General features: G+C 39.5%; 2 protein-coding genes across 2 annotated transcripts in view; one reads left to right on the top strand and one right to left on the bottom strand.

The window, feature by feature from the left end:
- Positions 1-199: 199 nt before the first annotated feature.
- Positions 200-3,355, top strand: LOC106012505 (heparan sulfate 2-O-sulfotransferase 1; the record flags this gene model as incomplete). The annotated part of the gene is given in 3 exon segments (XM_013085617.2): positions 200-297; positions 1,342-1,499; positions 2,893-3,355. Coding segments are annotated over 3 exon segments (477 nt in total), but the record flags the coding sequence as incomplete, so codon positions are not given.
- A 14,295-nt stretch (positions 3,356-17,650) lies between these two features.
- The window catches only part of LOC101857965 (choline transporter-like protein 2), a gene marked incomplete in the record, with an annotated part of 63,750 nt that continues 53,484 nt past the window's right edge, over positions 17,651-27,916 (bottom strand). The window contains 3 exon segments of the mRNA XM_035971190.1: positions 17,651-24,248; positions 26,447-26,531; positions 27,515-27,603. Coding sequence (XP_035827083.1) covers positions 24,148-24,248; positions 26,447-26,531; positions 27,515-27,603 — 275 coding nt within the window.

Genomic DNA, 27,916 nt, shown 5'->3' with positions numbered 1-27,916 from the left:
TCTGTTGACACCCACCCCTTGGCGCTCATATGACCTTATGCAGTTGCAAGTGCCGTAAAACCCTCTATTATAAAAAATATATATAAAAAAGGAAAGATAAAGGGGGTAAGTTCTGTAAAGTAACAATGAAATGCAAACATCTAGAATTTCCATTAATGTCATAAATAAAATTCCTGATTCCATGTGTGTTTTCTTGCAGTCGTTTGATGAGTGCGTGGCGCGAGATGGTGAGGACTGTGACCCGGAGAACCTGTGGGTGCAGATCCCCTACTTCTGTGGCCACCATGCAGACTGCTGGTAAGTACCTCTCTCCCTCACCCTTTCTCTCACTCCTTCACTCACTCACTTATTCACTGCCTCTCTCTCTCAATCACTCTCTCACTACTCATGCCAGTTGCTAGCATACCTTACTTGCACACACACACACACACACACACACACACACACACACACACACACACACACACACACACACACACACACACACACACCCTCTATGCCCAAGGCTGATATATTGGTCACTCATTCACTCACTCACTCTCTCACTCCATCATGCCAGTTTCTAGCAGATATCTTACTGACTCTCACTCCTTCTCTTCGCCTCTTTGTCCACTGTAGAGACTCTTCACACTGGTAGAGCTGCATTCCTCATGGTCAAGAGCTTACGGTGTTGGCCTCTCATTCAATAGGTCCCGTGTTCAAATGCGGATAGCAACGGAAATTTTTTTTCTAAAATTTTCTTCTTTCACCTCCTTTACTGCTCTCTAACAATGTCGTCTTCATTTTCTACCCCCATCCCCTCACCTGGTACCCCCTTTGCCCCTTCCTCTGGGCTCCTGACTCTGCAGCCTTTCTACTGCTACTCCTTGGCTCCTTCTCACTGTTGTCTTTCAGCCACGCCCCTGATCTTTTGGTAGGTAAGATTCAACACCTAGTCTTCTCAGATGAGGGCGAAAAATCTCGGAGGTACTGTGTGCAAGAGTAGGCTTCGGCCGCCACCCAGACAAAATTCAAAATTTCCTACCAAGTAAAAATGTTTGGTGTGTCCTGCGCGTTCATATGACCTTATGCAATTGCAAGCGCCTTAAAACACATGTCTCCTCCTCCCCCAAAAAAGAGCTTCGTTCTCCTTTTGGCTTTGGGATTGTAACACACCTTTCCTCTTTACTTTTCTTGTTCATTCTACGTAAATCTTGTCATATATGTTAAAGCTAGTGCAGTAAATCTCTTACTAATACTAAAGCCTGAACTATTGGCTTTTCTCCAGCACTTAATGGCTGTTATTAATTATGTCTTATGTGCTTCTCTCAGCTGCATCTAAAGTGAACTTGATTCTTCCAGGGAACCAGGGAACCAGTGGGCCTTAGAGGAAGCCAAGCGTAACGTTCTACATCACTACCTGGTGGTGGGCGTCACCGAGGAGTTGCGTGACTTCCTGGCTGTTCTGGAGGCAACCTTGCCCAGGTTTTTCCGCGGTGCCACCGCGCTTTACAGTGAAGGTGAGGCAATTGTGTTACACCCTCATACAGTGGGTTCCACGTAAATCGAACATGGTTTATTCAAAAACAGCAGTAAAGGGAAAAGATAAAGAATCTGCTTTTTTTTTCCAGCGCTATTTTGGGCATACTTTCTAAACTGAAAACACAGCTAAAAGGAAGAAGATCTGGCAGACAAGTAGATTTCAATTTATGTGGACACCACTGTATAATGATAATAATGGTGTTTACAATATCGGATCACATACATTGTATTTTCCACTGGGAGAGTGTTCAATGTGATTTGAGAAAAAAAATGTGTCACAACCCGGTGGAATCGAGCACTCATCAATTTTGGGGCATGTAGAGTTGTTGGTATCATCTTAACGCCTGTATATTTGCCTTGCTTTTGATTTAAAACATATCTATTGATCTTGGATACAAGTCAAGAAATTGGCGAATGAAGGAGATGAGAGGGGGGGGGGGGGGGGTCACCATGATTCAGAGGTAAAATTAGCGAGAAAATGGCCGCCAATTTTGAGTTATTTCCTTAGCTTGAGAGTCTGGGGAAACTAAAAATTTACATCATTTATGCCTTTAATCAACGTTTTTCAATAAAATCCACTCAGAAATGTGTTCTTTAGTGGGGCATGAAGGGTGTTGAGCCAAAAAATAAAAATTTGATCAAAATTCACAAACATGTGGGAAAATGCCAGTTTCTTGGCTTTCATTATTTTGACGATGGCCTGATTTCACCATGCTGCCTCACAAGTTACAATCACCTTTTTATTCATTGAGAATAAAGAAAATAGTAGAATTGGTGGTTGGGGAATTGCTTTTGATCATGATAAAATCTCCATGAAACAGATCAGGAGAGGGGATGACTCACCCACCTAACTGGTAAGACATTAATGTATTGTTGGAGTTAAGAGTTTTCTACGACTGAGTTGCACCTTAGATAGTGTGATTTGTCAGTCAGGGTTTTTAAGTTCATGTCAGAGAAAGATTGTGTCTGAATTGTTTGTAGTACAGGCAGGTACCATCAGTCTGTCTCTAAACATGTATGTCAGTCCAAAATTTTGCTTCAGGAAAGCACCATCTCGAGGTGCCCCCCTCCCCTCCATCCCCTCTGATGCATATTTAAGGTTGTGTGGTGAGAATATATTCTTTATAGCCATCAGAGCAAGTTCAACCTAATTTCACAACAAAATTTCTGGGTGGTTGGCGGGTGCCCTGGTGTGGTTTGCTTCTTCTTTCCTATTAAATATCTATCGCCTTTATTTTCCCTCCTTTTTTGTTTTTGTTACTCTCTTGTAACGCCTCTAATCTTCGGCACAAATATGACTTTATTGTGTTTCAAGTGCCGTAAAACACTTACTAAAAGTAAACAGCTAAATTTATCTGTGTCCACCTGCAGGCCACAAGTCACACTTGCGTAAGACAGCAAAGAAGGTCCCGCCCAAGCCTCAGACGATTGAGAAGATTCAGGAGTCCACCATTTGGAAAATGGAGAATGACTTTTACGAGTTTGTCCTGGACCACTTCCACTACATCAAGCACTTGACCTTTGAGATGCAGGACGGAGAGGTTGTGGAGAAGGAGCGCAAATTCCAGTTTGAGAAAATCCGGCCAAGATGAGAGGAGGAACAGGGTGTCGGGGGTTCCAGGGTGGGGGGTAGGGGGTTGTGGCCGAACTGACTAAAACACAAGTTGTGTTGGGTGTTTGGGGACTGCCGCACTGACAGTCAGACATGGCGAAGGGACTCTTGTTGTCTGATGATGTGTGTGTGTGTGTGTGTGTGTGCGGAGTTATCTCTGTGATGGTGGTGCTTGGGTGGGTGGGGCTAATGTGGCTCTTGGTTCACTTGGGTTTTTTGGGGGTTGTTGTTTTTCTTTTGCTTTTGTTGGGGGTTTTTTTTTTGGGGGGGGGGATTGGTTTTGTTGGGAGTTTTTTGTTTTTGTTGTTTGTTTGGTTTTTTGGGGGGGGAGGTTTGGGCTGGGGGGTCAGAGATGGGTGGTTGTGCATTATTTTTTTTATACATACATGTTATATATGTATTATAGATATTTTTCATTTTAATTACTGCTCCTTTGTTTAGAGCAGTTGTATATGTGTCTATGGGTATGGAGGGGTGTAAAGTCTGTACAGAGAGTGGAAGATGTGTGTATAAGTGCTGTAAACTTGATGTCACTTGGTGCGTGTTCTCTGCAGAGAAAGTTTATCAGATTTGAGTGACAGAGAAGCTGAGAGTTTGACGTTGCTCTGATAAATGTTTTGGAAAATTCTGCTGCTCATTGTTTATTTTTGGTTTTGAAAAGACAGTATTGAGTTGCCCACCTCTGCTTTACCTGAAAAGAAAATGGACTTAGTTGTATGTTCAGTTGAGTTAGTGCTGAGAATAACATGAACTATCATGGCAGCTGGATATAAATTGCGTCTGCCAACGGCGCCATTCAGTCTGCCTTGTTTGTGAGTTACAGTGAAAGAGAGAAAGAGAGAGAGAAAATCCTTTTTTATCCAGGACAGAAAAGAAACTTTGCTGCTTGCCTGATATGGTCAGTGTTGTTGTTCAAATGGTTTGCCTCTTGTTTTCTGTGCAGTGAACCAGATAGTCTGTTGAGAGAAGTGATGTTGGATTGATTGCTCAGAGCATTGTTTGGGTTTCAAATGTCAGTTGCCACTTTGTTTGTTTCAGCTGGCCTGCTTTTTGTACCATTCTGACATTTTATAAATCTCAAGTCAAACTTCGGCTAGGTATGTCATCAGCTAAATTTTTTTATTCTGGCATGCCACTTAAGTGGCATATTTGGCTCCATATTTCAGGGGCTTACCACTTCAGTTGCATTTTGAGGGTACAGATTTCTTGAACCTCAAAACCTACACCTGGTCGTACACTACATTTACCTATTTTCACCTATGTTGTGATTCTCTGTCCAATCACGGATAGTTTGAGTGCTCACACAAACATATCCATCAATATTTGACAGAGCTATTGCCATTTTAAGGTAACACCCTTCATGCCTGGGTGAGTGAAATTGTGGAATCCCTTGCGTACTGGAAGAGTTAATTGATATCATGCTGACTGATCTAAGGTGCTCCTGGCCATGTTTCTCTATGAGTTGTTTTTTAACTTGTGTGGTTTAGAGAGTTTTCAGACTGTTTTCATGGCATGAATATGATACTTTTAGTAAAGGTAAGATTTTTAAAATATCTTTTTCGGGGATTATCTGAGAACTTTAAAAACTGGTAAAGGCCAAAGTTTGAGCTCTGTGAAGAAAAGTTTCTCAGTAAGGGGATTTTACTGTTGATGTAAGAATTCTGCTCAAAATTGAATTTGATGTTATTATTTATGTTAAAGTAATTACCTCTGAGTTTCCTGCAATACAATTGTGTAGATGCAAAAGAGAGGCTGAGCTTCAGTTAGGCATGTCTACGAGACATGTGTCCTTCTGGAATTTATAATGTGCTGTTGTAGTCCACAATATTTCTTTCCTTCTGAAATTTGCATTGTGCTGTAGGCCTCGGGATTTCTTTCTATTTGAAATTTGTAACCATAGTCCTCAAGGTATTTTTCCATCTGTTATTTGCTATGTCCGCTGGGGCGAGTGGGGGAATGATCTTTTTTATCTCAAAAATGCAAATCTTCTAAAGTGAACAATGTGACCCAGTCTTCTTCTCACTTGCAGTATTTCTTTCCACATAGCATTGTTGTTTTGACTATAGGTACATCCTGTGATTCGGTGCTGCTTTGTATCATAATTATAAAATCTTTCAGTTTTGAGATATTGTGTCTTGAGATAGCGGGGTGGTTGGCAGGTACTCTGATGTGGTTTACCTCTTCTTTCCCATCAAATATATGTTGTCCTAATCTCTCCTATTTCTTTCTTTTTTGTGTGTGTGTTTGTTACTCTTTCTTAACACCTCTAATCTTCGGCACTTATGTAACTTATTGTGTTGCAAGTGCCATGAAGCCCGTGCTAAAACTGTGTCTTGAGATAGATTGGTGTCTTACTCTCCCCATTTGTGACCTAAAAAGTTGTTTAAAAAAACCCAAACGCTTTGGTCCTAGTGTGTTGCAACAGTGTTTTTCTCCAGAGCTATACGTGAACTGAAGGGTTTGTTTATTGGTCATACATCAAACGTTTCTCTCTTGAGAGGAAGTCTATCATGGGTGTCTGTGACAAGGCAAATGTTTTCCTTCATAGTTCTACTTCTTATGTAAGTCCCTTGTGTCTTTTGGCCTGTTTAATTGATTCGTGGTTGGTTGGCAGGTGCTCTAGTGTGGTTTGCTACTTCTTTCCTATCAAACATCTTTCGACTCTTTCTCTCCTTCTCCTCCTTTGTGTTCCTTATTCTGTAATCTCCGGCCCTTATACGACCTTATAGTAGCCTTAAAACGCTTACTAAAACTAAAACGTAGCTGATTCACATTTTGTTTGTTATTGTGGTTGATGTAAGAGATGTGTCAACAGGATTATAGTCGCTCCCCTCATCTAGGATCCCACCAGAAGGATGGTGGGTATTTTTGTGTAGTCTTCTGCCCCTTCCTCTGTTCTGTGTGGCTACTGTACTGCTCTATTCCTGAGGAAATGTGAGTGGGTTTCTAAGTAAGGCTGACTCACATCAAACGTTATTCTGTGACTGTAATGTCCTTCTTTCTCTTGTTTATCTTTTTAATCTCTGTCAACTCTTACAATCTCTGTCGTAGTCGTAGTCTGTTCAAGTGTAGCTTTTCCAAGGCTAGTGAGTCACATATATATTTGGACGTACTAGCTCACCACAATGTTACAGTGTTAGCTCCCTATCAGGGGGTACCCCCACTTACGACAGTCGTAGGTTGTACTACATATCATTGCTGTGTAGGAGAGATTCTCAAAGTACCGGTTGTGAGTTGAATCGTTTGAGTTGGGGGGGGGGTGTCCCACTCAAGCATTTCATCACTCTTAAGTCAAGTCATAGCAGTGAGGCTCCAGTTGTCTCGCTCTCTCATCATGAATGAACAAATCCCACTTGTTGTAATAATGTTGACTTCCTGTGTTCTTCTGTGTGGAGGCTGTGCTTTAACATATCTGCAGTTGTCGTGTTCGGAGTGACGTCAGAGTTGCAATAAGTGTTCCAGTTACTTTTTTAAAGATTTATATTAATAATACTAATAACAGTAAGCAGGGTAATGGTTGACAGTGCAATATGTCTTTTGTTTAAATAGCAGTAGTGTGTCTCCAAAAGTTTTGCGTCTTGGTGCCCATAGGATATCAGACTCATTGAAAGATACAATAACAACCTTCTGCAGTGGCGAGAGGCCTTGACAGTCAATGATAGTGCCATTGGTTGGTTGTGAATTGTAGCTTGTTTGTACCAACTGGTGTGCAGTGTTTGCTCTCAGCCTAGGGTACTGTCCCTTATGACAGTCTTTGGTAAATCAGAACTTGGGAGTACTCATAAGAAAAAGTGGGTGGTTGGCAGGTGCTCTGGTGTGGTTTGCTTCTTCTTTCTTGTCAAACATCTATCATCCTTATCACTCCTCCACCTTTTTGGTATGTATATATAGATGTTACTCTCTTGTAACGCCTCTAATCTTTGGCACTTATGTGACCAAATTGTGTTACAAGTGCTGTAAAACTCTTCCTAAGACGGAAAAGTAGTATATTTCTATGAATGCAATATATCTATTGTTTGGAGCAGAGCTTACCTTTCTCACTGCTAACTGGGGTAGAGTTTGTTATTTGAACTTACTGTACTTACTTTTGACTGAGCACAGTTGCTTTTGAAACCTTGAATTTTAGTGCATTTGCAAGACATCTGTAGTTCACGACAGAAGAAGAATCAGGTCCTCATGTTGCAGTTATCAGCGTTCATTGGTGGGGGGGGGTATTGCTTTATATTAAGCTTGCACAAGGTCTGCTGTTCATTAACCAGTGTCCACAAAGTTCTATTTAATCTCTTAGCCTAGCTAAAGTCATGAGTTCGGTACCCTTACCGGGATGATCACAAGTGTTGCCACTTTTCCTGCCTCTGCAATGGTGTAGTATTTCTTCTAAGACTGGGAGGGTCCAAGCAGCCCACCTCCTAAATGGTCCAGACTGCCTCAGTGGTGACAGAACAAAACATTTACAATAATTTTTTTAACAATCCCACTTGGCATGGTAATATAAAACTGCAGTGTCCTTGTGGCCAGCTCTTGTGTGCATGTCAGTAGATTTTGTGTGTTTGATTTATGTTGATAGATGATATGCATTTGATGTGTGTTGATAGATTCTGTGGTGTTTGATACGTGTTAATCGATGTGGTGTTTGATGCATGTTGGTAGATGTGACAGATTTTCATGTCTGGTCTGATGTTATATTGCTGGAAGCCCACTTGAGTGGGGGGGGTTTCCTTACATTGTGCCACTTTTTTATGTACAGTCTGGACCGTGACTGTGGTCGATCACTGCTGTCTATCACCAAGACTGGCGAGTGTTGAGGAGTTGTGTGTTGACTACCAGTTATTTCCAATACCAAAGCTTTTCTCTTTTGTGATCACTCCAATTTGCCACTGCATTATAACGTGTCTGTGCGGGAACAAAAAAACCTGAAGCGTTGGGAATCAGAAGTAGTTGATTTTGTATTTGTTGCTGTTGGTGTTTGATGCATTTTTAGACACACTGTCAGTCATATTGTGTCTCTAGCACAACCTTGGTTGGCCCTGACATGCAGGGTTCTAGCAGTCCACGTCCTCCCTGAATTGGATCTCATCCGTGTGGGGAGGAAAGCATTTATGATCACGCACTCTCTACTGGTTTAGGTATTGACCAAGAGAACTTTTGAGTTTGTGTAAAGAAGTATATAGGTGGTAAGCGGGTGCATTGGTGTGATTTGCTCCCTCCTTCCTGTCGAACAGCTATCGTCTTTTTCTCGTTTCCTTCTTTTTTTCTTTTTTTTTGTTACTCTCTTTTAACACCTCTAATCCTCTGCACTTATATGACCATGTTGTGTTGCAAGTGCTGTAAAACTATTAGTAAAAGGAAGAGTAGTATATTTATCCATTGCAGTCATTTAATGCTGGGGAAAACAAGACAAACAGAGACAACAGAGTGAAAACAAAGAAGTAGGACCTACAAGTGGCAATGCCCCCCCCCCCCCCCCCCCCCCAACGAGCATCCAAAGAGAACCCTTGCTGTATAGTTTGTCCTCTTACAAAATAACAGATATGTTTAAGTTGGATACGCACTGAAGAACAAACTGCATGACAATATCGTTTATTGGTGTATTTGCGGCGTCGGTAGTCTCATTGTTAGGCCACCAGACTCGTAATTACAGGGTTGCTGGTTCGGGGGTTCAAGCCACAGGCCCACATTGTGTCCTTGGGAAAGGCACTTTGCACGAATTTTCCTCACTACACCCAAGTGGGAATGGATACCCGCAATAGACAGGTCTTGTCAGTATGCGAGTGTTTTAGCGCCTGTAAATGGCAGCTTGCTTCCCAGGAAGTTGAGATTGTTTCAGAGTGCTATCAGGTCTTGGTTTTTTGGGGGGTTTTTGTAAAGTGTTTTACGGCGCTCGCAACTGCATAGGCTATCAGGTCTACTGGGGTAACAGTGATTGTAAAGCACATAGAGCTTGCTGTTGAGCACAAATTGCACTATACAAATGCCTGTCTACTTTTTTTTGTGTGTTTATGTGTGTGTTCTACATGTAGTTTGTAGTGTTGAGGGAAGGAGATGGAGAAATGACAGTGGTGTATGTGTGATGTAAGGGCTGGCAGTTGTGATCAGACACTTGGTGGTACAATGTGTTGATGCTTCTTGTGAAATTCAGAATGTGTTCCTGAGTTTGAGTGACACTGCATGTTTATGTACAATGTATGAATGATGCTTTTATGTAATAAGTCATTGGTGTATCATTACCGTCATCATATTTTGTCGCCATCATCACCTTTCTCATTATCACCGCAATGGTTATCTTTGTTGTCATAAACACCACTGTCATCTTATTCTGGATGAAAGTCTTATCATCATCACAAACGGCATCATCTTCGTCATCTAATTCATCAACTTTTATTTCTTCCTATAACCTGATCACTTACAGTAAGCGATGTCCTCACCATTGACGTCATCTTCATGATCACGGTGTTTGTACCCTTGGCATAGTGATCACATTGCAAGCAGTATACTGTACACACTTGTCTGCTGCAGGCGACTTTAGCTCTATCTTGTCCACCCACCATGTCTGTTTACACATTCATATAGATATATACAGTCTAAGAGTTTCCAGCGTTTCTTTTTGTTCCAACTTTGATATCATGCGTACAAATTTACAACGTTCTCTGTTCCTCTATGCTTGTACTTGTCTTGTGAATGGTTTTTGTCATTGGGTGTGTGTTGGCGTCAGACTACCGACTCTTTGCTGCTTGCTAATAACAAGGTTTTTTTTGCGGTTCATTACCACAAGAATTGGTACACCTGCAACAAGCACACACCCATCCCCGCCACAATCCAGAGTGTTTCACTTAGTTTGTGCTTGTGTGTGAGTGTGTTTGTGTTTGTTCTTGTTTGATTAAAGCCTAATATAATACTCTTTATACAGATCCTGATGGGGTTTTACAGACATGTGCAGAGAGTGGTTGTATGGTTGTGGAGCGTTCTGTTACTCAGGGCAGGAAACATTATTCTAAGATTATGGGACAGCCAGAGACCATTGTGTGGGTATGAGTGTGTTTTGAGTTGGTTTTTTAATAGTTTTAGTCAGAGTTTATGGGCACTTATAACACAATCAGATGATAAAAGTGCTGAAATGTGAGTGTGTGTGTGTGTGCGCATATAGTTGTAAGAATGTATACATGTGTGAATGCGTATTGTGTGTGTAAGAGTGTACATATGTGTACAGGGGATGCAAGGGCTTGTTCTTGACTAGAGACAGCCAGAGGGAGGTCCCATTTGATGATGCAGTATTTTTTTTATCAGCTTCGAGACATCGCATTTTTAGGAGAGTATTACATAGTACATTTATATGCAAACTCAGGCATGAACACTCTTAAAATCATGCACATGGGGACCCGTATTTATACACATTCTCTAACTCACTCACTCTCAAGTACACACGTACAAATGCACACACCCATATCACCTGTACAGTACTTGCTCTTGTGCACACATGTGCTCACCCACACACGCACGCACACACACACACTCACACGCACACACTCACACGCACGCACACACACACACACACACACACACACACACACACACACACACTGGCATACACTCCCTCATTTACCCACATTACTATTGGGTTATCTGGTTGCACTTTGACTTACGCTGGAGGTGTAGTGATATCGCTGCGATGCATTTTGTGGTTTGCATTAAATTTTTGAATCCATGTATATAGCTACATTGGTCTACCATTTTCCCATGTGCAGAGGATGTTCATCATGTAAAAGTAATTTTTTAAATTACGTTTATGGTCAAGTTAGGTTTTCCCTTCAAAATGTCACACTTTGCTGAAAACGGAGAATGCTGTATGCAGGAATAGTAATGATTATTCTCAGCAGTAGTTTTCTTTTTAACCCCATGTTAGTTGTGTCTATTAACTGTTTTTATTTTGTGAATGCAAGTTCATAAATGTTTTATTCGTAAAATCCCAGTGGCATCCTTCAGAAAATGCTCAATGTATTTCCCTCTCAGCTCTAGTTTATTGGAATTATAATGCTTTACATGGCTTTTCTTCTGCCTTTTGGGTAGATTTATGACTTTATGGTACAGTGTAGGACAGTTTATGGTGTGGTTGTTAGACTTTTCACTTTGCTAAAAAAAAGACACCCATCTTTTGCAATGAAAGGAAGAATTTTTTATTTTTTTGGGGGGGGGGGGTAGTGTCTTAATGCTAGGATGTGTCCCACACAACCTCGACAGGCGAGTTTAAAAAATCCAACCGCCTATGTTATCAACTCTATGTCATCGAGGGTGTATGATAATTTTCAGCCAATATGTACTAGAACGTGATTCGGAGTCCAGTGATTAGAGTCGGAAAGTTTCTCATTCTGCCAGGTTTTGCACAATGCCTTCAGTTTGCTGTCCCATAGGGGGATGTCAGCAGTTTGTAATTTGTAGTTTTTTTGGTATGTGGAAGAACTTGGGTATTTGACAAGGAATTTAATTTTCTTGTCAGTTGTTTCATTTTTTATTTGAATGAAGCATTAGGAAGTGGATGCATTTTCCTTGTTGTGCTTGACAAGTTTAGACCAGAATGAATGTAGCGTGTAGCAAGTCGGTCTGAGCCCATTGGTAACATTTGTTGAACCAATATCAGCCATCTCTCTCTTGCCATTAATGTCCAGGGCAGAGGTTTGTGTGATGGACATATCGTTGCTGTAATGGTGTAAGTTATTAGGCGCATTGTAATTGGTATATGAATAATAATTGTAGATTGAGTCAGATTATTATATTTCATAAGGTCCTCACTCATACTAGGGCAGTGGTTTTGCTTGTAAAAGATGTGGAGGCAAGACGACACTTCAGCATGCACTCCACATTTTCAGAGGATATGTAGGCCTATGTTGTGTGTACACAGCGTGTAGTGAGTAAAAGAGAAAAGATGGAACGTAGTGTAGTGTGAAAAGATCATGGGCTGATTTAATCGTATATGTTGGTCTCTCACTGCATTTGCTTATTTGCTTGTTCTGTGGGCTGCTGTATCTCATCATTTCAGTGGCCCTGATGGTCATTTTTGAGCTGTCAAAGTTTTGCGAAAGTGTCTGGAAATGTTAAAAAAAATTCTCTTTGGCTGAGGTTGTTTTTTCCCCCAACTTTTTAGGTTCTAAAAAGACTAAAATTCTTTTCACTGAGACATCCTTTTCAATGTCATTTGAAATATTTTGTTCTCACTCATTTCAAAGTTATTTCTCCCCCCCCCCCCCCCCCGGGCAGTGCCACTGACTGTGTCTTTAGGCCATTCCCAAAGGGGGGACATTTCTCGTTCAAGCGCAGTAGAATTGTAAATGGGCTGATTCATGTCACGCTCATAGCTGTGCCTGATCTACAACAGGGAACTGCTGCTTTTTCTTTCCTGATCCTTAATATTGTCATTTTCCTCTACTTCTTTTGTATCTTTGTCACTCTCTTGTGACCTGCTATTTTGGGATGCCTTGATAGTTGAAGCAGACCTTGTGCTGTTGAAGTTAGAGAGGTGAGCAGTCCAAGTCTGATTCCCTGTAAAGACTTCTCTGTTGACACCCACCCCTTGGCACTCATGTGACCTTATGCAGTTGCGAGCGCCGTAAAACCCTCTACTATAAAAAAAAATTATAAAGTTATTTCAACTTTATAAGACAAAGAGAAAAAAAGCTGAGGTATTTGTTCTTGCCACGAAATACACTGTCCACACATTTCACCTGCAGGGTGTCTTTGGAGGAAATATTGTGACTGTCAAAGAGAGTATGTTGTCAAAACTTGGGAGAGTGGGGTGTGTTTGATTGAGTGGTCGAATTACTGGTCCTTGGTACTGAATGGAGTACCCTCTGGAGAAAGATAGGCCTACTTGTTTCTAGAGGTTTGGGTGGTTGAAATAGAGCCTGTGTTTGCTCACACATGTTGTCAGAGGTACAAACATTTGTTGAAAATTGACACTGGATGTCAGCGAGTGTCTCAGGTGGCACATACAGGGATGTTAGATGTCAATTTTTAGATTTTATAGTAATTTTTTTTTGGGGGGGGACCACCTTTTCTTCTGGTCTACCAAATGTGACTGGTTAGTGCTACCTTCCTACTCTGTAACAACATATGTGTGGATTTGTCTAGAGCGTGACACTTCCGTCCACAATCATTCTGACCATTAAATATTAAATTTAATCGGACTTTTTGATTGGAAGCGTAATTGTTACCGTTTTTGGGTTTTTTTCCCCAAAAATATACTTACAAAATATACGAGATGATCAGATCAGTCAAATATGATGAACAAACTTTGCTTGCACCTTCGGGGTTTAACTCTACAAAGCATTTCAGTTTCAGCCAGTTCCTCATTTTACACTTGTGTCATGCGTTGTCTGAGGGGTGGCGAGTGAATGCATTTTTCATACTATTGCGGGAACTGGCAATTGTTATGTGTTGGAGCCACTGCTTGTTCGACATCTTCCATTGTTTGCATGAACTTCATGTTTATTGTGTACAGCTGCGTGGGTGCAGGAAAGTGATATCTCTACGACCATGGTAGTTTTCATTTATGATATATTTCTGTTTAACCGTCTTAAAATTGGAACATTTGTGAAGAAATATTGGTATGTATTCTATTTATCATGCGGTTCGGTCATTTTATCTTGTTATTGACAATGTTTATAAGAATAAAGACTTAAAAACTGATTGGGTCTATTTTTTCTGTCTGTCGGATGGGTGCTTGACGAATTTGCAATACATCATAGGTTGAACAATAGATAGCAAATTTCAGATCTGTTGCTCAGACCATACTTATTTCATTTTCTTCATTACCAGAAAATTTATTGTTGGCATATTTGCACTGTTTTACAATCTCATTGCAGGTGCATTGATTTGATTTTGGCATAAGCCTGACAATATTGTAACACAGTGATGAAATGTGAACCTTAAATAATGCCTTCTACTTGACAGTAAAGGGATTAACATTGTGGTTGGTGGGTGCTCTGGTGTGGTCTGCTCCTTCTTTGCTATCTATTGTCTATTGTACTGATCTCACCTCCTTCTTTTTTGTGTTTGTTACACTCTTGTAACATCTCATCTTCGGCACTTGTATGGCCTTATTGTGTTGCAAGTGTCTAGAAACTATCTGCCCGTTAAAAAATACTGTTATGACAGAACCCTTGTCATCTTATTCCAGTGGAGAATCCGCAAAAATATTCTGTTATGTTTCTTCATTACATGCACCACTCTTAATTGCTCAGCTGGAAAATAAATCCTTGAAATTATCGGCACATATTAGGACTGAAAATCGAACTGCCACACCTTCCAAAGAAAATAATTGCAAATCACACATTGATACTGCTGGTTTAAAAATGTTAACTTTTTAGGACACACAGACAGGAACGAAGCAAGACGACATTTTTTATCATTCATTTTGTATTGTAAAAAACGATAAAAGTATATTCGATAAAATAATAAAAGGGTAAGATTTTAAAGTAATGATACAAATATGACATTCAAAGCTGTAATCAAGAGGCACATAGGTACTGAGGCAGTCATCAGATCAAATTGAAGAGAATTACAAAAATAGGTTGTTCCTTGCCAATCTTCAAAGTTGACAAAACTCAATGTCTGCAAAGACTGGATATAATATATCAAAAACATGAGGGCAAATGATCACTTGGAGAGGTAGCTCATAGCCTTCGAAAATCTGACCACAACATTTTAAAATTCGCCAAATATTTGTTGTTTCCCTCTCAGAATAAATAAATTTTTGCAGCTCATACCCATGCAACTGCGATGAATTTTCAAGCATTGATAATTTGAGAAAAATCATAGGACCATGCATTGAGCTACACAGCTCATACTTTGCATCCACAAAATAGTTTCTCCAATTTTTTGTAACACCATCATGGAAAGGGAAAAAAATTTTTAAATGCTCCATGTCAAAACGAAGTACAGGGTTTTACGGCGCTCGCAACTGCATAAAGTCATATGAGCGCCAAGGGGCGGGTGTCAACAGAGAAGTCTTTACAGGGAATCAGACTTACTCTGCTTACCTCTCTAGCTTCAACAGAACTTTTGTATGTAAAAAAACCAACATGTCTTACATCACAAAGATCCAAAATTTAGAGGTCCCACCTCATAAATAACCTAACAGTGTTGAGAGGGGTGTTAAACTCATACTCTTACCATTTGCTTACAAAGATCCTTTGTCAATAGCATCACAAAGATCCTTTTTCAAAGTCTACAACAAAGAAATCTTGGCCATTAACAGAGATAGATTTAGCCCCTTCGTCATCTACATGACACATGGCGTTTTTCATTTTTTTCTTAGACGACAAAAGATCCAAGTTGCTGCTGTGACGGCGAACCTTGTGAAGTGCAAGAAAAATGATGGCGAACACTGTTTGTCCTAGGTAGTCTTTTGCATATTGCTTCTATTAGTATTAGATACATTTCGTAAAATTAATTGCAGATTCGCATTCAGGAATATTTTTTTACGTACAAAGAAATCTTTTCCTTTTAGATATAGTTAGTAGTATTTGAAAACCAGGTCTAAGTATAGGAAACTGACCACTAAATCTAGTGCTACTCTACGTCCCTGGGGACCCAAAACACTGTGCCCGCTGAAGCATGAACTGACCCTGTGCCACGAAGGGTTAAAAAACTCTTGGGATCTCTTTCTGCCTGGCTCCGCCTCCTCCAACTACCTAGTTCACCTTTCTATGGTCAGACCACCATAATTCTCCCAAAGATGTTCATCAGTCCTGAAGTGATAGGGTTAAGGCATAGTATTGGAATCCCACCTGATACTGGCCCACATATTTTCTTTCACGAAAGAGAAAAGATGAAACCTGCTTGATGTCAAATACACTATAATATGACAAACCCACATCTTTCTAACACCCCCTCAGCAACCTTGGCAGATGACACAGCTTTTTACATATATGTGAGTGTTTATCTATATTACATAGCATTTGAACATAGCACTGATAGACGCCAAAGCGCCATTGAGCACTTCTCCAGCTTGCCTCGTACCTATTCATCAGCTTCTTTGACAAAGTTCCTCCTCACCTGAAAATTGTAAGCACTTCCTGCTTGCATAAAAAAACCACAAGCCAGCCAAATACCAGAATGACCCAATAGTGATGGGAACATATCAAACCTTCACAACTGTCTTATGGGATGGCTTATCACATTCCAACTTTCCTAGCAGAAAAAGTGATTTGTGGTTGGCATTTTACATCTTCATTGACACAAAATGGGGGACTTAGGCGGCAGGCTGCTTTGGCTCTACCAATAGACACCCACTGAGGCTGTGTGGAATACACTGGCGCACAAAGATGGGAAATGATCCAAGAATTATTATCCTCACATGGGACCGAAATCAAATCTGTGACATGCAGAGCAAAAATACATTTGTACCTAACAATACACCTCAGACATTTGCACAGGAACAATGTTAATGAACACATTACACGCAGAACAAACATAACAGTATAGAGACACCGTTACACGAATGAACACATCACACCTGCAGTCGGCAGAAACAGATCAAAGGCGTGAGAAAATGGAATAAAACTGGAGAAATAAAATGTACTTGTCACAGCAAAAAGGCGTGCATGGCTTCAAAATAAGATAATTTTGATATAATATAACAAATGTGGTTCCCTCGTCCAACAGATACCAAGACAGGAATGGAAGCAGTTGGTGTAGTGCACTACGAAAAAAAGAAGATCACAAAGAATGAGGACTCTTAATTTAGAAATGTCAACATACATCAGAGCGTTACCAAAGAAATAATAATAATAATAATAGATAGCATTTGTATAGCACATATTCTTGCTCACAGCAAGCTCTAAGCACTTCACTGCCTTTACAATCTATATCATTACCCCAGCAGACCTGACAGCATTCTGAAACAATCTCAACCTCCTGGGAAACATACAGTGCAAACTGCCATTTTTTAATAGAAGCTAAAACATTGACATACTGACAAGATCTTTTGCTGTCTCGGGCCAGATACCCATTCTCACCAGGGTGAAGTGAACAAAATTTGTGTCAAGGACAGAAAGTAGGGCCGGAGGCTCCAACCCCTGAACCAGAAACCTATCGAATACGAGGCCGGTAGCCTAACTACTGGACTGTCAAAATGTATAAAAAGGAAACACATACAGTATGATACAGTGAAGGCGTTGTCACTTTATAGCCTACTATAGATTGGACTCCAGCAAAAAGAATAAAGGGAAATAGAGAATAACTGAATTCATGAACAAACTGCAAAAACTGATATACAGATTGGAAATATGTTTGCCATTATACTATGGTGATCATTATTCTCAAAAGTCCCAACACCAGTCTTATACTCCATCTACTTCGACTTCCTGCCCGCCTATTAGACTTTTTTTTCTCTTGTATTTGTAGTTTAATTATTACATTTTTGTTTGTGTTCCAAATCACTGTTTATTTCAGTTAGAAATTCAACTGTATCCAGAGAGAGTCTGATTTTTCACTTGATACTTGTAGTTATTTACTTCTTTTAAAAAAAAATGGTTTCCTTGTTTCATTTTATTTATGGTTATGACTTTAAAAAAGATAAAATAATTAAGATCTATAGCTACAAGAACACTAGGCCTTGTTAGAAAAATGCAACATTAACTACAATGAGTTCATCAAAGTTAGTTTGAAAAGTGGCATGAGCCAGATGAAGTCAACCACATGGTGAGTATCTGAATTAAATAACACAAATATATAAGAACAAGAATTACTATTTTCAGTAACATTTTAAAACACATTGCAAATACATGTACAAAAGTGTACAGGTATAACAAATAAAAGACATACACGATTCAGGGGGAAAAATGTAGAAAAATGTTCATCACTTTAATTCAGCAATGGGTAGAGAAAGTAGTGGAAAGGCTAGGGTCAAATTATAAAACAAAACAAAAACAGAACAAAATGTCTGTTCTTGTGTGGAAAGACATTGAACTTCAAACTGACCATTTAATATGAGAAACATAGCAAAGTGGTGGATACATTATGACATTAAGTTAGAGAAAAAAGTACTTATGTATAGTCATGCGTCCTTTGGAAAGGAAGGACCACACCACTTCCAATACACCATCTCGGTCCTCTAAGGACAAACAGCAACGCAGGCTGTAAAGAGCATCTTACTATTATTCCACCAGTATGTGTCTACCAGTTGCCAAATACACATGTGTACCTACCAGAACTGATGTAAATAAGACAAAGTAACTTTTCTAAAGAATGTATGTCTCACTGGCCCAAACTGGGAGTATACCTCAGAACTTTAGCTCTGAATAAAGTACAGTTACCCCCCCCCCCCCCCCCCCCCCCCTCAACTCTCTTCCTCAAAAATGACAAAAAGGGGAAATGAGGACAGTGACTGTTGCTAGACAACACAAGCAGTTACATAACACTAGGAAAATTTTGAACACACAGAAATCGCAATACATTATGGAAAAATTTAGGATTGTATAGTGAACCCCTGTGAATCAACTGACTCAGCGTAGTTTTAGTATGCGTTCTACAGCACTTGCAACACAATAAGGTCATATAAGCGCAACAATTACAGGCGTTTTAAGAGTGTAACAAACACAAAAAAGCAGGAGAGATCAGGGTGATATATGTTTGAAAGGAAAGAAGGAGCAAACCACACCTGAGCACCAGATGACCACCTAAAAACCAAGACGAAAATTTCTAATCACATTTAAGAGAATGTATGACACATAACACAGAACATTCTTGAACAGGCCACAATGATTTTACCACAGATAAAATATAACGAAAAGATGACTGCGTCCTCTTAATTGGGACTTCAGGGGCCACTGAAACAAGGTTGTAAAAGAAGACACATGAATGAACGTGGAAACAGCTTGGAGGTATAAATGACAGCACACCAGGACTTCGTTTTTTTTCTTTTGTACAAATTTAACACTCTACAACTACAATAAAGAAAAAGGATATTTTAAAGGTGGGGTCGCGTTCTAGAGGTAAGAAAAGGGTAGAAGGAATAAATGAACACAGAAAGATGGCCTAAGTCATGCCAGCCAACTTGTCACCTGGATGACAACCTGCTTACAGGTCGGTCAACCGAGTTCTGTCCTGGACTCTGCTGGTGCGGCACCAAAAGAAAACTCGTGATAAATCATAAATGCTGTCCAGTAATATGTTTACACTTAGCCATACAGAAATACTGGCCTACAACGTCAAATTCCAATGGATAACACCAAGAAAAAAACAGACCGACAGCATCAAAGAGACCCTCAAAAAGTACAGCATTGCGATCCAAAAGGCAACACACCTGGCCCACATGGAGCAATTTCATTTCCCAACAACATTTAGAGGTATAAGAGGACAGAAATGTACAGTAAGTAGAAGTATCCGCAAGTGGTCACAAGAACATCAGTATTTCCTGAGGAAGCAGAAAAGTTTGAGTAGAGACAAGCACACTGACATGATAGGAACGATACCTGTAGGGAAGTGGACGAAGATACAGAGAGCATTGCCAACAAGCAGGAGGACCATACATTGCCAGAGCCCCAGCTATCCTCCCCTGACTAGACCCAAGATGCACAGAAATGGTTGTCATTTGCCAAAATACACCATTTAAATATTCATATATATATACGTTTTCTAAACTTTTGATTATAGAAATGAACTATCAAACACCATTAGTACTGTCTGAAGGCATGAGACTGAGACAGAGAAAAAACAACAAGGCCTACTGTGAGATCAGAAACACACACCATTCAGAGTTCTGGGATCTTGAAGCCAAGACAACTTGACTGACATTTATGTGGAGTTCAAGTCTATAAAGAGTCAGCCAGATAATGCCAACATCTCGCTCGCCACCGACTGATTTAGAAAATAAATAGAATCTTGTAGTACAGAGTCTGCAAAGTAAAATCCACAATTCAGCTGGAATAGATTACGGTAACAGTAACACAGATAACAGACAGAAGGAGCAGACCACATTGTAGGACTAATAACAGCACTGAAGTCATATCCCAAACACACACACATAGAGAGTTATTGCCGACAGAGGACCGAGGAGCACACGTAAGAAATAATGAAAACACCATACCACTCAAGACACAAAACCTCTACAGACATATTCACCGTTTATAGTTTTACACATACGTTGATTTGAGCATAAGCTTATATATTAGAATAATAATGATCAAAATGTGGAAACACCGTTTGCAACAAATATGAAATAAACAGAAAAAGCGTGGCGCAAATTAATCGACTAGCAATAAATGAAATTTCATTGCAAATGCATATATATTAAAGACTTAAAGTCTATGGCTACTAGGCACACAGTAGGATTACGCTTCTTCTACCAGCTGCTACCCAGGATCAGAATACCTAGTCGGGAAGTTAGGCGGTCAGACCAGCCAATAAATACATGCCAAACAGAAGTTGTCTAGAGTAGATTGTGACTTTTATAAGAATCAGTACCATGTGAAACAGGTCCATGATAATAATGAACCCCCCAATGACCAGCAAACGGCCTTAGTCAATGTGCACATTAGTACCTGTCTGGCACTCCTTTGATGAGACACTATTACCAATTTGGTTTAGGAGAAAGACAAAATCTCTCCTCAATTTTTCACACAAACTTTGCTGTTATGAAGAGTTATTTCCTTCAACGCCATTTTCTACTTTACCTAAAAATAATCCCAAAATGTTCATTTTTGCAGATACAAGTTTGGCTGAGCTAGACTAACAACAATTCAGGGACATCTCGCCTGAGATATCAATACTAAACAGAAGTAGCAGAGGAAGACCGTGTCAGAGCCCGAAGAACTTCCTTTACTGGCCAGACGTAAAAGAAAACCACACCTTAAGAGAAAACCACATCCAAATATCAATCACCTGACTCATCGACATGTAAACAAAACATATTAAAAAAGAAACAGTTTATTTGGGATTTGATTGAACAAATCATCCTCAGGTATGAACGTTATTCACAAAAGATAGGCCAAAAGTCTAAGAGTATTCCAACTGGTTACAAAAGAAAGTTTACTATGTACAAACTGAGAAAAAACAATGCTAGAGTACAATATACGTGTCTACTAATGTATGCTTCATAAACAAGTGCAAGATACAAGTATGAACGAGAAAAAAAGCAAGTGTTGCAATTTTCACAAACAAGGACATAATATCATAGTAGAAAAGAATTCAAATTGCTCCAAATTTTAAGTTATTACAACATGCCAAACAAATTGTTTCAATTTCACAGACCAACAATATAGCACCGTGCACACTGGGAAAAGCAGTAGTACAAAAAAAAAGATAGAACCAATTACCCAACTCAAGAAAGATACTACCAGTAAATCCCAAACATTATTCACAATATCAATCTTCTACTTCTCGAAATCTTAAGCATTCATGTCATTCTTTCAAAGGTGTATGGCCGTGTCTTACACTAAAAGATCGATTTCCTCTCCCCTCCCCCCACTCATTACACCTCATATTTTCCATGATATTGTATGCCTTATTGTTTTCCCATAAATAGTTTGATCCATGCATGGACTTGTCATATTATTTCGTTACAACATTACAGAAGACAAACCCAGTAAACCAGAGAGAGAAGCCTGTCATAACTTGGTGAACATTGTTGACCCCCTCATGGCAAAGAGACACACGGTTTCTACAATTTCCAATGCACAGAAAACAAATAGCAACATTTTTATAGTTATGAAAATGACTTCTTTGAACACTAAAAAACTCAAACAACCAACAACTCCAAATCACAAATCCATTAAACCATGTTGTCGCTTAAAATTTTTTACATTTCATATTCTAAATTCTTTTATCCAATCCACAAAATTTTTTTTTAAAAACCCACAGATAGCAAGAACAAGTAGTCCTGTTATGAGAGAGACAATAAAAAATTTTATGTTAATGGTCCACATAATCAAGTTTTGAGCAGTTGTAAAACTTTAACCTCACGTTGAAAAATACAAGCCGACAATTTCGTCCTGATATATATAGCACAAAAATGACTGGCACAAACTGATTACAAAAGTTTACCCCGACATATATGGTGACTGTGTTTCTTCAAAATTTGATTTTAAAACTCTTGTAAAAAAATTGAAGATTAAAAAAGCACCGGCGGAAGCACACCGTAAGCTTGTGACTACAACCAGAAACATGCAGTATAAAGTACTGCGAGAGAAACACTCAATGGCACTCGGTACATCACCATGATGGAAAGAAAGCCAATCTCAAGATTTGAAAGAAATAACACAGACTTTTTTTTGGCAATTTTGAAAAAGGTGGGCCATGACACACATCCATTAAAAAAGACAGACATATTTTCATCAAAGTTGTAGGCACTGTTCCAGTATGACAGACAACAGTGGTCAACATTTTCAGTCCAGTGATGTGTGGGTGACTAATTAGGTCAATGCATGCCAGTAAATAAGTCACAGAGAGTGCCCATAAGTGTGTTAGTTAGTACTCCTGTCTTCCTATGTGCAATGGTGTGCATTTCTTTGAGTGTGTGTGTGGGCGCGCGCGCGTGTGTGTGGGCGCACGTGTAAGGGTGTGTGTGTGTGTTCATAAGTAAGCGCCCGAGTGTGTTTGTGTAAGTGTAGGTGTGTGAAAGTACATGGCTGCAAATGTACATGTGTGTATATTTTATATTTAATTGTGTAAGCGTCTTTGAGTGTGTGAGTAATTGCAAACAGGCGGGTGCTTGAATGTGTGCCAAACTTTGCTTTTGGTCTCTACCTGCAGGAAGAACATTGACCTCAAGTAAGTTCACCAAAAGCATTTTTTTCAAGCATCATATACAAACAGATGAAACTTGTTCAACGTCCTCTGAACCAGCAACAAATCTTTAACTTTGCCCCCTCGTCAATAAACACAGAGACCAAGATGAGAAAGATTCCAATCACAACCTGAAAGGTAAAAATGTTTCACATATGCAGTCACACACACAGACCCACATCACACACATATCGACACAAACACATGTTCAGATTTTTAAGCTTCCAAAAAAAATCAACCACCACTAATATCTTTCAAATATAGACTCTACAGCCCTTCATGCATAGATAATTAAGTAAACAATACTGTGCTAACGAGGAGTGAGCAGAATTGACAAAACAAACTTTGGACAAGTGGCCACATCAATTACATCAAGGGAAGAAGAAAACATCATTACATCAATCGTATCCGGACACATCTAGCTAGGAATAAAACCACCACCACCTCAGGATTTGTCAAATAAAACAAGTATTCAGTCTAATTCCTGTCTTTACATAATTGCTGGGAGATACAAAGATGGGAAAATTGGGATATTCTAATTTGAAAGCTCAAACTCCTCAATTCTAGCTTTTCACCTTCACATACCAATGTGTGCATCTTGAAAATTCCTCATCCAAAAATAAATCTGCACATTAATATTAACAAAAACCAGATATTTTCTGCACAAATAATAAGCTTCCGAACAACTTAATGACTTTTAAAAAGTCAACCTCGCTGTCTTTTGGTGGTTAGCATAATATCCTCATAATTTGAAAATATTCCAACAGCGTTCAAATTAATCCCTATCTTTGAAAGTCCTCTTCATTTTTTATAGTCCCTTATTTAATCATTTTGCAGCTAGAAAGGGATAGTTTTAATCTACAAATAAACCAAGATGATGTCTTTTAAGGACTGTGAGCAAAAAGTCCCAAGAATAACCCCACAGAGACTTCATTTAATCCCTTCTGACATCAGACAAAAGGAGAAATGGAAAGAAGAGTCAAACAGCGACATTACTCTTGACCAATAAATCTTGTTAATATGCTGCTTTTATACCATAAGATGTCACATCTGAGCTAGAAAACATGCAGAAGAATATGATATTAGGGCTTCGGTTAAGAGTTACAAAAATCTCAAACACATGAACTTATCAGTTACACCAGTTGGAGATTCAATGTATCCTCATACAGCTAGAAAAATGTCCACTGGTGATTCAAACCAACTAGACGTTTAGTTGTCAGACATCTTGTGCTGTTGACCTATTTGTTCTTGGGCACGTAGAGTAGACGCTTGAGATTCTTGGTCTTACTCATGTAGTAGGGACGCTCATCACTGCCGTCATTACGCTCCAGATCTTCCACTGAGGACAATAACACAAAACAAGATTGCTTCAGCGTTTAGATTTAATAGGCAGTTTATAGCACTTCACCTGCAACACAATTAGTATTAGGTCATATAAGTGCCAAAGATTAGAAGTGTTACAAGAGAGTAACAAACAGAAGGTAGGACAAGAGATAAGGACAACAGATGTTTGATAGGAAAGAAGGAGCAAACCACACCAGGGGCACTGTGAACCACTCGCTGCTTCAGTGTGACATCACAGCCATGCTGCAAACCTTCCACAAAAAATATAGTACAGTATAAATTAAAGAAACTTCGCTTTTGTGCCACATCTGAGCAGCTAATCTTCTATTATGAATAGTCAATGTAAAAATATGCATCTGCTTCTATATGATGTTAGAACCACCATCTAGAACTTTCATTGGGAATATCATAACTGGCAAAGTGTTTCAGACAGACAGAAAAAACATTTGTGGGTGGTACAAAAAAACCTTCACATAAGTCAAAACTTCCATATTGAGATATACACAATTTCCGATTAAGAACACCTTTCTGGGTAATTTGCACTATATTTCAAGCCAAAACCTTCAAAAGCTCAAAAGTTATGACCATTTTGAATGACATAGGGTAGGGGAAAACATACAGAGGATTAAATCGCTTTTAACCCCTTTGTTGCCTTATGACGTACCTGATACGTCATGAAAAAGCGTAATTTTTAGCGTTATGCTGTACCATGTACGTCACGGAAGTTGGAAAAATTTGCCACTTCTGGTTGCCTGTATGATGTTGCATGTACATCACGCTAATAACATGGCTATAATTCTTCAGTACGGAATTTTTGCCACAAGTGCTGCATAGATTCGTATTCAGGAATAAAAAACGCGCATATAGGTACCAAATTTGCTAGTATTACTTTCCAGCTAGGTTTGCAAGCAATAGATCAACACAGATCCAGGCTTGCGGGCGGTCACGTGCTCTCATAAAACGTAAACATCGAAATAATTATAAAACGGCAAATAAATTCACTCTTTGACTCACATTTGCAGGTTATTCCAAATTATGAGCAAGATGGGAGGAAATGAGAAATAAGAAAAGTGAGATATAAGAAAAGTGAGATAAGTGACGCAATCGAAGACCCAGTGTCCAAATATGTCATGAGTGTGCTAGATCTTGACCCGGCGTCCATTTACACTGAGACATTAGGCTGCTGTCCTGGAAAACGAGCTCAGCTGAAAATAAGTCTTGACAGTAGGAACACATACCCTTCGGCAACGAAAGGGTTAAAATCAAAGTTGGCAATTTGTTCAGTTTATGGTACGGTCAAGAGAACAAAAAATTAGAAGATTACCTTAAATGTTGGGCTACTGAAGGCATTTGCATAAGGCACACACACAAAAAAATATTTTTTAAAGCGGAACTTCTTTCACAAATACGCCCCACTGGTTTATGAGCCACAGCAGATTCCACAGTTTCGAAAAGTACTCACCCATCTGTTGGGCCGTGTTTCTAAGGCATATGCTAGAGTGTGGTGTTGAAAATATGTTAAAAAATTTTATGTTTTAGGTGTATGCTAAGTAGCTCCCACAGTTAGGAAAATTCACAAATAAGCCACATCGTTGTTTAAGCCACTGGCTTTTAAAGCTCAGGAAAAAAAAGTGGTGGCTTACAGCCAGAACTTTATGGTAAACACTGATTTCACAAATATTTTTTATTGGAAGAGATGCTAACTTAATTTTCACGCATAATCCCAACTTTTCTCAGATGACTCCTTATTGAGTCGAATGGCACATACCTAAGAATCCCCCCCAGCAAGAAGCTACATGTTTTCTTGTGTCTCAATATAAATAACATCTATCTTTAAAATTCTCATAAAATGGACTATTCGTTGTGAATGCCTGCAGAACCATATGTTAGGCATCCTGGTGAAATAAAGTGTTTGTCAAAATAATATAATCAAAGATGACGACAATTTTCACGTTGGTTTGGCAATTTTAATCGGACTTCTGTTTTTTTGACTCAACATCTTTTGTGTCCATTTAAAAACATACTTTTGTCTGGATTTTCCTGACGACAAAATCAACAGTGCTTCACTGTCAAATGCCCTATTCGTTTCTACCAAGATGATAAACTCATTTTTTAAAATACAATAAAGCAAACCCTGCCATTCAGAATTTCTGTGGAAGAGAAACTAAGCAACGGCCTTTATACTGTACTCACAAAAGCATATGAAAATGGTATCGACGGCCATACTGTAGACATCAAAGAAGGAGTCAGCGATGAGGTACGTTCCAATCGAGACAAGCTGGGAACACACAAACAAAAAAAAAACCCAATCTTTTATGTTTTTATAAGTAATACTATTGTAAATATAGATGCCTTACGCCCCAGTCGACATAATTTAAATTATTCAGGAGGCAAGTTATTTCGACTCTACCTTTCAGGGCCGAACTCACCTGAGAAGGACACAACATATCTCAGGAAATCGACCGAGATACTCAACAGAAAAGCCCTCCCCTGATGAGAAATGAATTCGCGTCTACTGTGTGAGATGGCAAAGCGCATATTATAACATTACAGACGCCAGTCTGTGTTTTAAGTATGTGTGGGGGAAGAAAAATATTGGGGTGTTATTTAAAATATCCTTTAATGTTTGCAGTTTTTTTTGCATTATCAGCTTGTGTGCAGTCATTGTGTGTTGCTGACTGGATTTCCTACATCACTATTGTCATGACCACACAGGATGGAATGTCCCCATCATAACAAGAACCATAGAAAGACCAGTCCAAGCAAGGGATGGAAATAGAGGGGTAAATATACAGTCGACCAGCTCTAAAGGTCACCTTCACAAAACTGTCATCTGTACAAACGGCCACTTCCCCCACCTGTTCCTTTAGTATTTTTTTTACGTTAAACTGCCATGGGGTAAGATGGCTGGGTTTAAGACAGCAAATTTTCTCCTGAACATTTGTGGATTTGAAATTTTTCTATTCTTCTAGTCTTGAAAAAGCTGCTATCAAATGTGCAACACATATATCTTTAAAAGGCAAACCCCTATAAATACGCTCAGTACACCAAAGTAGCTGTCAGGAGCTACGCAAGTTACTCGCCCTCTTAGTGATTGACTTCTGGGTGGAATGAGCTTGCTATACGCCCAGTGCAAATTTTACCCATCTGTGAAAGTCTTTTTTTCCAAAAAAAAATACAACTATTCCTCAGTATTCTACACAATACCCCATCTCCCTCCCCCAGCCATCAACCTCCCAATCAATCAAATGCCATACTTACAATGACAGGAGCCAGGAAATAGTTGAGATCAGGCGTGACCTTCTCAAACAGTGGCAGGTCACCTTGGAACCAGAAGAAGGCCAGGACAGCTGTCAGAGGTGAAGGTCAGGCGGAAGAAGAGAGAAAAAAACCCCATCAGACATCAGTACCATACTGAGGCAATGTTGACACATCAGAACAATATTGAGACAATTAGCCATGAAGCAATGTTAGGAACACTTCTCCACTTCTCGAGAAACACTTGCAGAGACTGAGAATCAACTCTTTCCAAATTGACCCAGTTATGCTTGGACCGTGTTACTGGAAAATATAGCTTAACTCTTTTTTTCTCTCTCTGAAGCCATTTGTAAGACTTTTGCTGAGATCAATCTGCTGGTTCTCATCAATAAAGTTAAGCGGGGG

This window comes from Aplysia californica, unplaced genomic scaffold, assembly GCF_000002075.1.
Source record: "Aplysia californica isolate F4 #8 unplaced genomic scaffold, AplCal3.0 scaffold00390, whole genome shotgun sequence".
In the NCBI taxonomy this organism is placed as follows: domain Eukaryota; kingdom Metazoa; phylum Mollusca; class Gastropoda; order Aplysiida; family Aplysiidae; genus Aplysia; species Aplysia californica.
Note: the sequence above shows the minus strand (reverse complement) of the source record. Positions and strands in the feature narration are given on the sequence as shown.